At 35.2% G+C, this 16,505-nt stretch overlaps 1 protein-coding gene across 1 annotated transcript; it reads left to right on the forward strand.

The window, feature by feature from the left end:
- Positions 1-307: 307 nt before the first annotated feature.
- Positions 308-16,274, forward strand: LOC138319451 (uncharacterized). Its single transcript, XM_069262607.1, has 6 exons — positions 308-610; positions 7,648-7,681; positions 12,209-12,453; positions 14,256-14,476; positions 14,694-15,228; positions 15,868-16,274. Exons 1-6 carry the CDS (start codon positions 568-570, stop codon positions 16,179-16,181), a joined length of 1,392 nt encoding a protein of 463 aa, XP_069118708.1. The 5' UTR covers positions 308-567; the 3' UTR covers positions 16,182-16,274.
- The last annotated feature ends 231 nt before the right edge of the window (positions 16,275-16,505 follow it).

Here is a 16,505-nt window from a genome sequence, read left to right on the forward strand (position 1 = left end):
TAATTTGTTTTTCAGTCATATTTTGTGAATATCTTGGAAAATAAGCAAGATTCAGATGAAAGCTTGAAGTTTTTGCTAGGAACTCGCATCAAGCTGTATGTAAGTGTCACAATTGTAGGATAAATACGTGTGTTTTGCGTGAAATCACAATCTTAATACAAGGTAGGATATCTAATTAACACTTGAGCTGAATATCGGTTTGTAACACCATGCGCAATGCCTTTAAACTCTACAAGTTGGAACCTACCTGCTCGGTACTCGTATATCGAAGCGATACCGGAACGGATCATAACATCGTTGCCGTACTAGTTGCACTACAGTGATTATTGCTATAAACAATTGCTAATCCATATCTAGTTCTACGGTTGGGTCTATGATTAATATTATATTGGACGAACTGTATGAGTAATTGGAGCAACATGACAGCATGAACACTGATTGGGCACATGTAAATAAGTACATAGCATGATATGGATGGAGAGGTTGAGAGTCATCGCTATACACAAAGATGTAGCGGAGCAGGAAGTGGAGGGCCTAGCCATACTAAAGTAGGTCAGAGATATTGACATGGCGGGCGTGCAGGAGACATTGAGAGGACCACAGCTACCAGGTAAACAAGCATCTCATCAATGTGACATCAGTTAGGACATCGATGTATTCACCAGCTAGCTATACTGACATTGTTGAAGTTATCTAGGTCACAATACAAGTACCTTATACTTATTTAGTAGTATTGGAGACTGTGTCCAAACTGGCTATCATTTAAAATGACATTAATTATTATAATGAGTGATATATTGATCCATACAATGCCAGAAGTCTCCAGTGGGCTATTACTCCATTGTTATTTCCGTGTGTTTTAGTCGTGCACATGGTGTGACTGGGGTCCACCATATGACAAGTGTTAACACTAACAATAGCGAATCCCAATATGGTTTAAAAGAACTAATCAAAGTACTGAAAGTACTATAAGGTGGAGACTTCATAAAATGTTTTTGGTGAAATTAAAGGGATGTGGATCAAAGATGTTTAAAACGAAAATCGAAGAACTGAACATATATATACCATGTAGAATAAATTGATACCCGGGTTATAAGCAATATATTCTAAGGTATTTCACAGGAACATGAATAGCATAAATCACTTTATCAAACATATACACATTATATCTAGTTGAATTGGAGAAGATGTCTTTGGCCAGCATCGTTGTAGGAGGTAAAATTGTGGAGAAGTTTTGATTGATCTTATCATATATTCTGTTACCAATCAACCTGTGTTTCTTGTTGACTGGTAACACTTATATATAATACGATGTCCACCATAGCTATTCTATACTATTCTAAACTCTGCATTCCAAGTGTAAAAACTCAGATTTTACACTTCAGTTGTATTAGTACATAATGGAAGTAGGCTTTCGTTGAAGTGACTCAATATAGGGTAAACAAAAATTAGGGATTTGATATCTATTCTAATTCATTTTCAATACTATTTGGTATTATGTGTAAATTTGGGTTTTCCTAGGTAGGGGCATGCAATATTATGTTCCAGGAGCTTTAGGAGAGTTGAACTATCATTTGGATGCCCCCCTCCTCGTTAGAGCTATAGTCCCTCCCCTTCCCTAACACTGTGCACAGGTTAGGGTTACACACCACAGCGATAAGGTGTATGGGGCCAGCTTCAGATGTCAACGCTGGCTATAGAAGCTAGAATGCCATTAATTACATCTACTGTATTTATTAGCAACATGACTGGTTAGTTTTCTATATGGATATTCTACATTAAAGGGCCGTATATATTTTGTGAGTTTGTATACAGCATCCTGTTATAACTTAAGACAGATGGGTAGATCCCATTTCTGTTTAGACTATTTAGTCTCTATCATTTATTTCCTGTTTAAAGCTGACAAAGTAATCAGCGTTTACAGAAATCTGGACCCCGTAATTTTACCTTATAAGTTATTGAGACCATTAACAACATTAAGGTTAAGGCTGGTGTAAAGCATTGTTTATCATACTACAATGGTAACATAATGTATTTGCCACACATGTGTATTCCTCGTTTCTGAAGTTAACTTCATCATTGTGATAACTATTCTATACAATTAATAAAGCAATGTATATGTGCAAAGGCATGCCATAAACCATTTCATATCTGAATAACGCAGGGATAAGGTGTAGGGGCCAGCTTCAGATGTCAGAGAAGCTGAGAAGCCATTAATCAACTCTATTGTATTTATTAGTAACATGACTGGTTAGGTTGCTACAATTTGTATATAGATATCTTACATAAAGGGCAGTATATATTTTGTGAGTTTGTATACTTCATCCTGTTATAACTAGGTATAGATCCCATTTACGTTTACATACAATATACTAAATTATATTGACTCTTTAGTCTCTGTCATTTATTCCCTATAAAGCTGACAACGTAATACAACCCTAATAGAAAGTTGGACCTCCCAACCTAGAAACAATGGTAACAGAATGTATTCATACTCGCCACACATGTTTCTGACAACATAATTTCAATATTGTGATAAATATTCTATTGCAATATATGTGCACAAAGGCACGTCATATTTTGACATATTATGCCCGGTAATTGTTTTAGCTTATAAACACCCAGGACTACATTCTGTGGAGCATGTACACATGAGTGCACAGGAATTTCGAGTCAAAAAGTAGATGCCATCCTAGAGGTGGGTCCCGTGTGAGGATGCCCAGGCTCGCACGATAAAAACCCCTCTGCGGTTTTTCGATGAAGGTGTGATAACGCCGGCCCAGAGGATAGATATAGGTACAAGATATTCTTTAGATATTTTACATAAATAATTAGAACGGCTTCAAAATTATATAATCTATATACCAAATTGATAGGCTAGGTTCCTTCCTTTCACCCTGCTCTTGAATGGTTAGACTAGTTACTGCTAGATGATGCCAAGAAAGGATCTAGGAGATCGTCTTCCAAATTAAACGATATAAAGGTATAGCAGACGACTCCTCCCACTCTATGCTTTCTCTACATACTTTGCTCTTCCTACTCCATTTCCTATCTTTTCGCGTACCCAGAAACGATTACGTTACGGTACGTTAAGCTCCAGTCTCCACCAAAACTGAAATAAAAAGCCTTCCAGCAGGTATTTTCTTAAGATTAATACAAATCATAATGTTTTACGCAACAATTAATTTTAAAGATTTATTTTTTATATATATTTATTCATATTTAATCATTGCGTCGATTTGTCAGGTGTAGAATCCAATATGTGAAAATTGAAAAAAAAGTATCATAATTTTACTTCAATAAATTAATATAAAACGCAATTTAATAAACTATTTTTTACAGAACCAAAATAATTTTCTATATCTTTTTTCACTGTTGATGAGTTGTCCTTTTTTTATATCAACCCAATTTATGTAAAGATTAAATTATTTTGGCGTTTTAGAAATTATTGCTCTCTTTATCCTCCAAATCTGAAAAAAAGAATGACATTTAACTTAAAAACATTAAACAAACAGCAAATAGGTATTTACAATAGATATATCGATTCAAATCCTATAAGAATAAAGTTACAAATTGATCATAACAATAAAGATCCTCCGTTTTAAAAGTCGATAAGGAAACTTTATATTTTCTAATTTGAAATTTCCTAAATCTCCATTTGAAAAAAACCCAAAACAAATGTTGATTTTTACCCAACAAATTATTATAAAAATCAGTAATTTCTGAAGCGTTTATATGATTTTTATTACAAAACTATTGACCAAAAGTATTCATCACGAATTTCTCTTTTTTATTTCAAAGTAAAATAATATGGGTTAAATGATCAATACAAAGCATAAAAACTAGTTTTATGGTGAATACATTAGAATCTAATAAAATAATATCACTTCACATGATCGTGATCGTTTTTCAAAATTGTAATTTCATCAACATCAGAAGAAAGTACCATATTGAATACAGACAGTAAATGTATCATACAATTAGTATTTTGTAGGATGCGTGTGATGGCTGATAAAAAACTTTTATAATTTAGAGAGAAAACTCCTACCCATGGCAATAATTCGTCAATAATTCGTCCTACCAACATTAATATAGTGAGAAAAACTCAAACCCATGGCGATAATTCGTCCTACCAACCTTGATTTAGCGAGAAAAACTCCATGGCGATAATTCGTCTTACCAACCTTAATTTAATGAGAAAAACTCTCATCCATGGCGATAATTCGTCTTATCAACCTTAATTTAATGAGAAAAACTCCCATCCATGGCGGTAATTCGTCCTACCAACCTTAATTTAACGAGAAAAACTCCCATCCATGGCGATAATTCGTCCTACCAACCTTAATTTAGCGAGAAAAACTCCCATCCATGGCGGTAATTCGTCTTACCAACCTTGATTTAGCGAGAAAAACTTCCATCCATGGCGATGATTCGTCCTACCAACCTTGATTTAGCGAGAAAAACTTCCATCCATGGCGATTATTCGTCCTACCAACCTTGATTTAGTGAGAAAAACTCCCATCCATTGCGGTAATTCGTCTTACCAACCTTAATTTAATGAGAAAAACTCCCATCCATGGCGGTAATTCGCCCTATCAACCTTGATTTAATGAGAAAAACTCCCATCCATGGCGATAATTCGTCTTACCAACCTTAATTTAGTGAGAAAAACTCCCATCCATGGCGGTAATTCGCCCCATCAACCTTGATTTAGCGAGAAAAACTTCCATCTATGGCGATAATTCGTCTTACCAACCTTAATTTAATGAGAAAAACTCTCATCCATGGCGATGATTCGTCCTACCAACCTTGATTTAGCGAGAAAAACTTCCATCCATGGCGATAATTCGTCTTACCAACCTTAATTTAATGAGAAAAACTCCCATCCATGGCGGTAATTCGTCCTACCAACCTTGATTTAGCGAGAAAAACTCCCATCCATGGCGATAATTCGTCTTACCAACCTTAATTTATGAGAAAAACTCCCACCATATTTATTCGTCTACAACCGATTTAATGAGAAAAACTCCCATCCATGGCGTAATTCGTCTTACCAACCTTAATTTAATGAGAAAAACTCCCATCCATGCGCGATACCTTATTTCGAAAAACTTATCAGGCAATTCGTCTACAACCTTAATTTAATGAGAAAAACTCCCATCCATGGCGATAATTCGTCTTACCAACCTTGATTTAATGAGAAAAACTCCCATCCATGGCGATAATTCGTCTTACCAACCTTAATTTAATGAGAAAAACTCCCATCCATGGCGGTAATTCGTCTTACCAACCTTGATTTAATGAGAAAAACTCCCATCCATGGCGATAATTCGTCTTACCAACCTTAATTTAATGAGAAAAACTCCCATCCATGGCGGTAATTCGTCTTACCAACCTTGATTTAGTGAGAAAAACTCCTATCCATGGCGATAATTCGTCTTACCAACCTTAATTTAGCGAGAAAAACTCCCATCCATTGCGGTAATTCGTCTTACCAACCTTAATTTAATGAGAAAAACTCCCATCCATGGCGGTAATTCGTCTTACCAACCTTGATTTAATGAGAAAAACTCCTCCCATCCATGGCGATAATTCGTCTTACCAACCTTAATTTAGTGAGAAAAACTCCCATCCATGGCGGTAATTCGTCTTACAACCTTTTATGAAAAACTCCACCAGGAATGTCTTACAACCTTAATTTATGAGAAAAACTCCCATCCATGGCGATAATTCGTCTTACCAACCTTAATTTAATGCGAAAAAACTCCATCCATGGCGATAATTCGTCTTACCAACCTTAATTTATGAGAAAAACTCCCATCCATGGCGATAATTCGTCCTACCAACCTTGATTTAGCGAGAAAAACTTCCATCCATGGCGATAATTCGTCTTACCAACCTTAATTTAATGAGAAAAACTCCATCCATGGCGATAATTCGTCTTACCAACCTTAATTTAGTGAGAAAAACTCCCATCCATGGCGGTAATTCGTCTTACCAACCTTAATTTAGTGAGAAAAACTCCCATCCATGGCGATAATTCGTCTTACCAACCTTAATTTAGTGAGAAAAACTCCCATCCATGGCGGTAATTCGTCAACTTTGAACTCGCGTAATCCTTACAACCTTATTAATGAGAAAAACTCCATCCATGGCGGTAATTCGTCTTACCAACCTTGATTTAGCGAGAAAACTTCCATCCCATACCAACCTTGATTTAGCGAAAAAACTTTCGATAATTCGTCTTACCAACCTTAATTTAATGAGAAAAACTCTCATCCATGGCGATGATTCGTCCAACCAACCTTGATTTAGCGAGAAAAACTTCCATCTATGGCGATAATTCGTCTTACCAACCTTAATTTAATGAGAAAAACTCTCATCCATGGCGATGATTCGTCCTACCAACCTTGATTTAGCGAGAAAAACCTCCATCCATGGCGATAATTCGTCTTACCAACCTTGATTTAGCGAGAAAAACTTCTATCTATGGCGATAATTCGTCTTACCAACCTTAATTTAGCGAGAAAAACTTCCATCTATGGCGATAATTCGTCTTTCCAACCTTAATTTAATGAGAAAAATTCCCATCCATGGCGGTAATTCGTCTTACCAACCTTAATTTAATGAGAAAAACTCCCATCCATGGCGGTAATTCGCCCTATCACCTTTGATTTAGCGAGAAAAACTTCCATCCATGGCGATAATTCGTCTTACCAACCTTGATTTAGCGAGAAAAACTTCTATCTATGGCGATAATTCGTCTTACCAACCTTAATTTAATGAGAAAAACTCTCATCCATGGCGATAATTCGTCCTACCAACCTTGATTTAACGAGAAAAACCTCCATCCATGGCGGTAATTCGTCTTACCAACCTTAATTTAATGAGAAAAACTCTCTTCCATGGCGGTAATTCGCCCTATCAACCTTGATTTAGCGAGAAAAACTTCCATCCATGGCGACAATTCGCCCTATCAACCTTAATTTAGCAAGAAAAACTCCCATCCATGGCGGTAATTCGTCTTACCAACCTTAATTTAATGAGAAAAACTCCCATCCATGGCGGTTATTCGCCCTATCAACCTTGATTTAGCGAGAAAAACTTCCATCCATGGCGATTATTCGTCTTACCAACCTTAATTTAATGAGAAAAACTCCCATCCATGGCGATAATTCGTCCTACCAACCTTAGTTTAGTGAGAAAAACTTCCATCCATGGCGATTATTCGTCTTACCAACCTTAATTTAATGAGAAAAACTCCCATCCATGGCGATAATTCGTCCTACCAACCTCGATTTAGTGAGAAAATCTCCTATCCATGTCGATAATTCGTCCTACCAATTTTGTCAATTGATAATCTACCACATGTCAGTCTTGGTTCTAAAGTCTTGAAAGGAGACGACAATTATATTTTGTGCTCGTTCTAATATAGTGATCTGATTTAGACACAACTCACATCCAAATACGGCAGATGGCTATACTTTAATACTCTTAGGCAACATGTTCTATTTTCTTTATAGCTTTAAAACTGGGCTTCGATAATAATGCTGACAATTTAATGTTCGCCGACGCAGCAATAAAAATAAAAATTCACGCTACACTTGAAAATCAGTCTGATATCATGTTATTTTCTTCCGTTTGTAGATAGGCGTGTAAACCTCAAGGTATTGTTTCCAAGGTAAGAAGCTCAGATGTGTATTTGTCCATTTTCAGTAGTCTCAATATAAATTATATAGATAGGAGTTAATACTTGTATTTGTCCATTGTGTTTGGATTAGGATTTTTGTACTGCATCCTATATATAATCTTTCAACTAAGAATACCAATTATTTTGATTTCATTCATTTATGTGTATTTTCGGTTGTTTTGCAATTTTGTTATTATAACAGTAATGTTAATCTTTGACTATTCGGTTATTACGTTATCATAACGGTAATGTGATATCTTTGACTATTCAGTTATCATGTTATTGTATCGGTAATCTTATATCTTTCACTATTCAGTTATTATATCGATAATGCTTTCACTATTCGTTTATCATGTTATTATATCGGTAATGTGATATCTTTGACTATTCAGTTATCATGTTATTGTATCGGTAATGTTATATCTTTCACTATTCAGTTATTATATCGATAATGCTTTCACTATTCGTTTATCATGTTATTATAACGGTAATGTGATATCTTTCACTACTCGATTATTATGTTATTATAACGGTAATGTGATATCTTTCACTACTCGATTATTATGTTATTATAACGGTAATGTGATATCTTTCACTATTCGTTTATCATGTTATTATAACGGTAATGTGATATCTTTCACTATTCGTTTATCATGTTATTATAACGGTAATGTGATATCTTTCACTATTCGTTTATCATGTTATTATAACGGTAATGTGATATCTTTCACTATTCGTTTATCATGTTATTATAACGGTAATGTGATATCTTTCACTATTCGTTTATCATGTTATTATAACGGTAATGTGATATCTTTCACTATTCGTTTATCATGTTATTATAACGGTAATGTGATATCTTTCACTATTCGTTTATCATGTTATTATAACGGTAATGTTATATCTTTCACTATTCGTTTATCATGTTATTATAACGGTAATGTGATATCTTTCACTATTCGTTTATCATGTTATTATAACGGTAATGTGATATCTTTCACTATTCGTTTATCATGTTATTATAACGGTAATGTTATATCTTTCACTATTCAGTTATTATATCGATAATGCTTTCACTATTCGTTTATCATGTTATTATAACGGTAATGTGATATCTTTCACTATTCGTTTATCATGTTATTATAACGGTAATGTGATATCTTTCACTATTCGTTTATCATGTTATTATAACGGTAATGTGATATCTTTCACTATTCGTTTATCATGTTATTATAACGGTAATGTGATATCTTTCACTATTCGTTTATCATGTTATTATAACGGTAATGTGATATCTTTCACTATTCGTTTATCATGTTATTATAACGGTAATGTTATATCTTTCACTATTCGTTTATCATGTTATTATAACGGTAATGTTATATCTTTCACTATTCGTTTATCATGTTATTATAACGGTAATGTTATATCTTTCACTATTCGTTTATCATGTTATTATAACGGTAATGTGATATCTTTCACTATTCGTTTATCATGTTATTATAACGGTAATGTGATATCTTTCACTATTCGTTTATCATGTTATTATATCGGTAATGTGATATCTTTCACTATTCGTTTATCATGTTATTATATCGGTAATGTGATATCTTTCACTATTCGTTTATCATGTTATTATAACGGTAATGTGATATCTTTCACTATTCGTTTATCATGTTATTATAACGGTAATGTGATATCTTTCACTATTCGTTTATCATGTTATTATAACGGTAATGTGATATCTTTCACTATTCGTTTATCATGTTATTATAACGGTAATGTGATATCTTTCACTATTCGTTTATCATGTTATTATAACGGTAATGTGATATCTTTCACTACTCGATTATTATGTTATTATAACGGTAATGTGATATCTTTCACTACTCGATTATTATGTTATTATAACGGTAATGTGATATCTTTCACTATTCGTTTATCATGTTATTATATCGGTAATGTGATATCTTTCACTATTCGTTTATCATGTTATTATAACGGTAATGTTATATCTTTCACTATTCGTTTATCATGTTATTATAACGGTAATGTGATATCTTTCACTATTCGTTTATCATGTTATTATAACGGTAATGTGATATCTTTCACTATTCGTTTATCATGTTATTATATCGGTAATGTGATATCTTTCACTATTCGTTTATCATGTTATTATAACGGTAATGTATATATCTTTCACTATTCGTTTATCATGTTATTATAACGGTAATGTGATATCTTTCACTATTCGTTTATCATGTTATTATAACGGTAATGTGATATCTTTCACTATTCGTTTATCATGTTATTATAACGGTAATGTTATATCTTTCACTATTCGTTTATCATGTTATTATAACGGTAATGTGATATCTTTCACTACTCGTTTATTATGTTATTATAACGGTAATGTGATATCTTTCACTATTCGTTTATCATGTTATTATAACGGTAATGTGATATCTTTCACTATTCGTTTATCATGTTATTATAACGGTAATGTGATATCTTTCACTATTCGTTTATCATGTTATTATAACGGTAATGTGATATCTTTCACTACTCGATTATTATGTTATTATAACGGTAATGTGATATCTTTCACTATTCGTTTATCATGTTATTATAACGGTAATGTGATATCTTTCACTATTCGTTTATCATGTTATTATAACGGTAATGTTATATCTTTCACTACTCGATTATTATGTTATTATAACGGTAATGTTATTTCTCTCATATCACGCTATATTAGGCCTAAAAAATATGTATGTTTCAGGTACCCCTTCCTACCCTAGGTTTTACTTCCGACCCTAGCTATTTTATCACACTTTTTCAAAACAAAAATGTTGTGTATGAAGTTTTCAACTTAGATTTTTACGCATGCTTTAAGTTTATCCAGATAAAGATAAATTACGAATATGGTAATGACAAATAAAAGACTTCTAGCCATCCTAAAGCCTAAAAGACAACTTACATGTATTATTAAATTACTTTTTAATGTTGTTATAAAGCCACTTGACCCCTCCCTCACCCCTCCTTAATAATAAAATAAAAAAATGAAATAAAATCAAATCCCGACCGACCTACCCTATTTTTTCAGTCATGTAACCTGAAATATGCTTTTTTTGGCCTTATATAGAGTTTGCCCTTGTAAGATAGCTACTGTATGTAAGATAAATCTATCTTACATGGCATTTCATGCGCGCGGATTAATTTGTGTTACATGGAGACAACTGTTGAAATATGCCATCTAGGCCTACCTGTTGCACAGGGGCACGTAAATTCTGTTAATATATATAATATTTTGATCATGTGTGCATCGTATCCTACTAGAATATGACGTACATGTATATTACTAGGCGTAATCAATCATTAATGAATATGTTGCGTGCCCCTGTGTCACGTGTAAACAGGTTCATGCATGTTTCTGTTAACTTTCTGACAACTCACACAATCGCTAAATAATTATAAAACTGTGAATGATAGACATGTAAACATGCTGTCGAACATGAAAACCACATATTATAGTTAACGTAAGGTAGCCTACCATCTGAGCGAGAACAGTCCTCCGCTTCGCTTCTAAACAAGAATCAAGTTTAAATACGTGCAATTCTGTATCACAACAAAGGTCGGGCACTCGTATCGAAATCATGTTCGCTGGATCCCATATGAACAACTGTGAAAAATGCTGATACAACAAAACAAGCTGAAAAATCAAAACATCGTCTGATCATGGTGATCGAGAGCGACTCGGAGTAGCCTTGACCGCCAATATATGAACGGAATTCCGACAAAAGTCGTGACGTCACGTATGACCCAGTGCTTTGACTTAAGTGACAAAACAGTAAAAATTACCGCTACGTTTCTTCAAAATGACAACAATGTTGTAGTTAGAACTGAAATAATGTAACACACAAAATCGATCTTTTCTCTTTGATTGTTTTTTGTTTTGGATATTGGCGCTATACAATTGTATATTTCGCGGATGTACGCAAACGTGTACCAGGAAAAAAGTCGTTCAGGCCACGAAATATTTTTCAGAGAATTATACATATACCCAGATAAAAATACAACAAAATAATCTTATTTTGTCCGCAAACGTTCAGTTTGCCACAAACGGGTATGCTTTTTAAGGATATCTTATTGTTTTAGCATAAACTTATGTAATAAAAAATCGGAAAAAAATGAAGTAAAATGAAGGACCGGCAGGTATTTTAACGGAAATTTGGTAATGATATGAGAGAAAAAGACTCTTTCATTATATACACATGGAGGATAGGGGATATTCCACCCGAGGGGTCAGAAAATGGGGTAAGACCCGAGGCTTTTGCTTGCCGAGGGTTTTACCACATTTTCTAACCCCGAGGGTGGAATACCCCTATCCTCCATGTGTACATATGAAAGAGTCTTACAATCTTTCACCATCCGGATATTATGTTATTATAACAGTAATGTTGTATCTTGAAATCACTTTTTAGTTACTATGTTATTATAACGCTATATCTTTATAAGGTTGAACAGTCTGGTCGCTGAATTACCTCACGAACATGTTGGGGATACTTCACATTACGACTTCAGTCACCCACGGAGAGGACTGGCGATAGTCATTTCTAACGAATCGTTCCAACATCAGGATCCCAGACCTTACGCTGACGAGGAAATCTCCAGAATGGGCACGATGCTGAAGAAACTTTGCTTTGACGTCATCGCCTTTAAGGATCTCACCAAAAGTCAGATGTTGTCCGTTCTGGAAAGTGGTCAGTCATTAACATAGTATTTGTCCTCCACAAAAACATCATTTGTCACTTAAGTAGCAGTTTCTTTTTATGAACTAAGACTTTTCGTTTAGTATTCACTTTCAACGATATACATTTTCGAATTAAAATGCCACAATGCATTATTTATATGGACTTATAGCCTGTTTAACTGTTATTGTTAATACTTTGTAAACAAGAGTCAGCGTCATGTGATTCTAGCACAGGAGATATCGTATATCTGCCTCCTTTTAGTCTAGCACGAGATGTTTCGTGTATCATGCTTCTTCTTAATCCAGCACGAGATGTTTCGTGTGTACTGCTTCCTATTAGTCTAGCACGATATGTTTCGTGTGTCCGGCTTCCTATTAGTCTAGCACGATATGTTTCGTGTGTTCGGCTTCCTATTAGTCTAGCACGAGATGTTTCGTGTGTCCGGCTTCCTATTAGTGTGGCACGAGTTGTTTCGTTTATCGAGCTTCTTGTTCGTCTTACGCGAGATACTTCGTGTGTCCTGTTTCTTGTTAGTCTAGCACGAGATGTTTCGTGTGTCATGCTTCCTATTAGTCTAGCACGAGATGTTTCGTGTGTCCTGTTTCTTATTAGTCTAGCACGAGATGTTTCGTGTGTCCTGTTTCTTGTTAGTCTAGCACGAGATGTTTCGTGTGTCCGGCTTCCTATTAGTCTAGCACGAGATGTTTCGTGTGTCCGGCTTCCAATTAGTCTAGCACGAGATGTTTCGTGTGTCCGGCTTCCTATTAGTCTAGCACGAGATGTTTCGTGTGTCCTGTTTCTTGTTAGTCTAGCACGAGATGTTTCGTGTGTCCTGCTTCCTATTAGTCTAGCACGAGATGTTTCATGTGTCCTGTTTCTTGTTAGTCTAGCACGAGATGTTTCGAAAGAGCGATAATTTTCCTTCCAAAATCATCCTATACATCTATACAAAGTGCCATCATTAAGACGATATAAGTCGCATTATGACAAACATCTTAGAGCCATCTAATTAAAAATGCATACTGGTTTCGTGGCTGATATAATTTGACATGAGCGAGGCTTCCGCTGCAATCTCATTGGCCGGCTATAAAAAGTCTCTCTTCTTTTAAAAGGACCCGTTAAATTTCTGGGAATGGGTCACTTTAACACTGTTGGACCCACTGTTTTCACAATAAAGATAGAAAAGGACCCATGAAAAATAATCGTAGATTGAACACTGCTATATGGAGTTCGCCGTTACTATTCAAACATATACATCGTTGGACTATTTATAGCCGGCCAATGAGATTGATGCCGAAGCCTCGCTCATGCATAGTACGAGGTGTTTCGTGTGTCCTGCTTTCTATTAGTTTAGTACGAGATGTTTCGTGTGTCCTGCTTCCTATTAGTTTATTACGAGGTGTTCCGTGTGTCCTGCTTCCTATTAGTTTAGTACGAGGTGTTTCGTGTGTCCTGCTTCCTATTAGTTTAGTACGAGGTGTTCCGTGTGTCCTGCTACCTATTAGTTTAGTACGAGATGTTCCGTGTGTCCTGCTTCCTATTAGTTTAGTACGAGATGTTCCGTGTGTCCTGCTTCTTATTAGTTTAGTACGAGGTGTTTCGTGTTTCCTGCTTCCTATTAGTTTAGTACGAGGTGTTCCGTGTGTCCTGCTTCCTATTAGTTTAGTACGAGGTGTTCCGTGTGTCCTGCTTCCTATTAGTTTAGTACGAGGTGTTCCGTGTTTCCTGCTTCCTAGTAGTCTTGCACGAGATAATCTTTACAGCCACCATTCTATCACCTAACCTTACTATTCGTCATTAATTTGTTGTAGCCGCCAGTCTGACAGATTATCACAAACAGTCTGATTGTTTTGCATGCGTTATTGGTTCCCATGGAGAAGAACTGGTGGCTAAAGGTGACGGAACAACACACAAAAACAAACATGTCATTTATGGAACTGACACATACGTCAGAACAAGTAAACTCACCGATTTGTTCAGCGACAACAAATGTCCTGGACTTCGGCTCAAACCAAAGATATTCTTCATTCAGGTATGTTAAATGTTATAATAAAAGAAAAAGGGAATATAATCATAATTGTTGCATTGTCTAATAGACTGAATTGCAGGTCCTACTTAAACATTAATATATTGTAAAAATGTTGCCCATTCCTATAGACAGTTATTTGTATGTGAGTGTACTACTGATACTTTTATACCAAAGATGAATAAGTGTTAAAATTTGTTTTGATGTTGAATTTCCTTTGCAGGCTTGCAGAAAAGAGTCTTCTTCCCCTCCAGAGTCCGGTATTGACATGGGAATCGATATTGCCATTACTTCCTGCCAGTCTCCTACTCACTCTCCTGTATTTACATTGATGAAACCTAGAGAGAAGCCTGTTATCTCGCGGAAAGATCATGAGCGTGACCCTAATGACGATCAAACACGTATACTCAGGACAGAAAGGACGAACAGTTCTCCGACCTTACCGATCAAGGTGGATCAAGGGTCACCAAGAACTAGTGTTATTGATCAAACATTGACTCTGCATGACAACAATGAAATACATAAAGACATCAAGTGTAGTCAAATACAGTGTAAAAACAAAGAAACGTATAACAAAGAATGTGGTGAAACAGATGATATATTAGATGTTACAGAACAATGCCGTGATGTTGACGATACAGAATCGAGTGGACCTAGGTTCAGTCTCTTGAAGTATCTACGTTTACCCTCGGCTTGTGAGGACCAGATGTTACCTATATGTAGACCACATTTTATGATAATGTACTCGACCAAACCAGGTAGATATATGTATTCGTACCCAGTGGATTCTAGGCATCTAATATCTGATGCAGTACTTATCTTCAATGTAACTTTTCAATTTGTTCATAACATCCTAACAACATAAAGTAGCAACGAAAAACACACAATATGATATAGTCTAAAGAAGGTCTATATACTCAAATCTAGATAAGTTCTAATGCCTCAAATCTAGAGAAGTTCTAATAACTCAAGTCTAGAGAAGTTCAAATGACTCAAGTCTGAAGAAGTTCTAATGACTCAAGTCTGAAGAAGTTTGAATGACTCAAGTCTAGAGAAGTTCAAATGACTCAAGTCTGGAGAAGTTCTAATGACTCAAGTCTAGAGAAGTTCTAATGACTCAAGACTAGAGAAGTTCTAATGACTCAAGTCTGAAGAATTTCTTATGACTCAAGTCTAGAGAAGTTCAAATGACTCAAGTTTAGATAAGTTTTAATGACTAGCGATTAAAGAAGTTCTAATGAATCTAGAGAAGCCTAGAGAAGTTCGAATACCTCGAGTCAGAGCTTTAACAAGCGATGGAAACTACATTGATTATTTTACAACCGTATTTTATCTGGCTCTACTGATTTAAACTAGTCCAGACTATTGTCTAAGCTACAACCGTCTTATCTTTACAGGAATGTATTCGTTCGGGAGACAAAGAGGAAATGCTACAAGTGTTCGTAATCCAGTTATAGGAGGATTTCTTCTACATTCACTTTACTCGGTGGTTGTCCTCGAAAATCTCTTTTGCTTGCAAAAAATGCCGGATGGACTTGACTTGCTGGATGTCTTCACTAGAGTCAATGACTTTGGTTTAAAGCATATTCTAGCTACAACAGAAATACCGTTAAAAGGAAAAGACAGTGACAAAGAGAAACTTCAAGTAAAATGCCCGTTTACTTGTGAACATCGTCTCATGAAAGATGTTATATTTAAAAGTAAATGCTAAGACTTGTGATAGCAATAATCAATCAGCAGGAAACAATGTATATTATATATAACAAATGATGGCTAAGACAATAAAACGAAATTATCTGGTAAACTTATAGTAAGAGCATTTATTATGGAGCACCAGTAGATGTTATCGTAAAAGGTGGTACTGTTATAGAGTACAGGTAGGTTAGGGTTATGTAATGGTAATCGGTGGTACTGTTATAGAGTACAGGTAGGTTAGGGTTATGTAATGGTAATCGGTGGTACTGTTATAGAGTACAGGTAGGTTAGGGTTATGTAATGGTAATCGGTGGTACTGTTATAGAGTACAGGTAGGTTA

The sequence above is a fragment of the Argopecten irradians genome, chromosome 3 (assembly GCF_041381155.1).
Source record: "Argopecten irradians isolate NY chromosome 3, Ai_NY, whole genome shotgun sequence".
In the NCBI taxonomy this organism is placed as follows: Eukaryota; Metazoa; Mollusca; class Bivalvia; order Pectinida; family Pectinidae; genus Argopecten; species Argopecten irradians.

Coding starts and splice junctions, on each gene's coding strand:
- LOC138319451 (XM_069262607.1), top strand. CDS start 568: ATGGCGGGCGTGCAGGAGACATTGAGAGGACCACAGCTACCAG. Junction 611..7,647: donor GAGAGGACCACAGCTACCAG/GTAAACAAGCAT, acceptor TTCCGTTTGTAG/ATAGGCGTGTAAACCTCAAG. Junction 15,229..15,867: donor AATGTACTCGACCAAACCAG/GTAGATATATGT, acceptor TTATCTTTACAG/GAATGTATTCGTTCGGGAGA.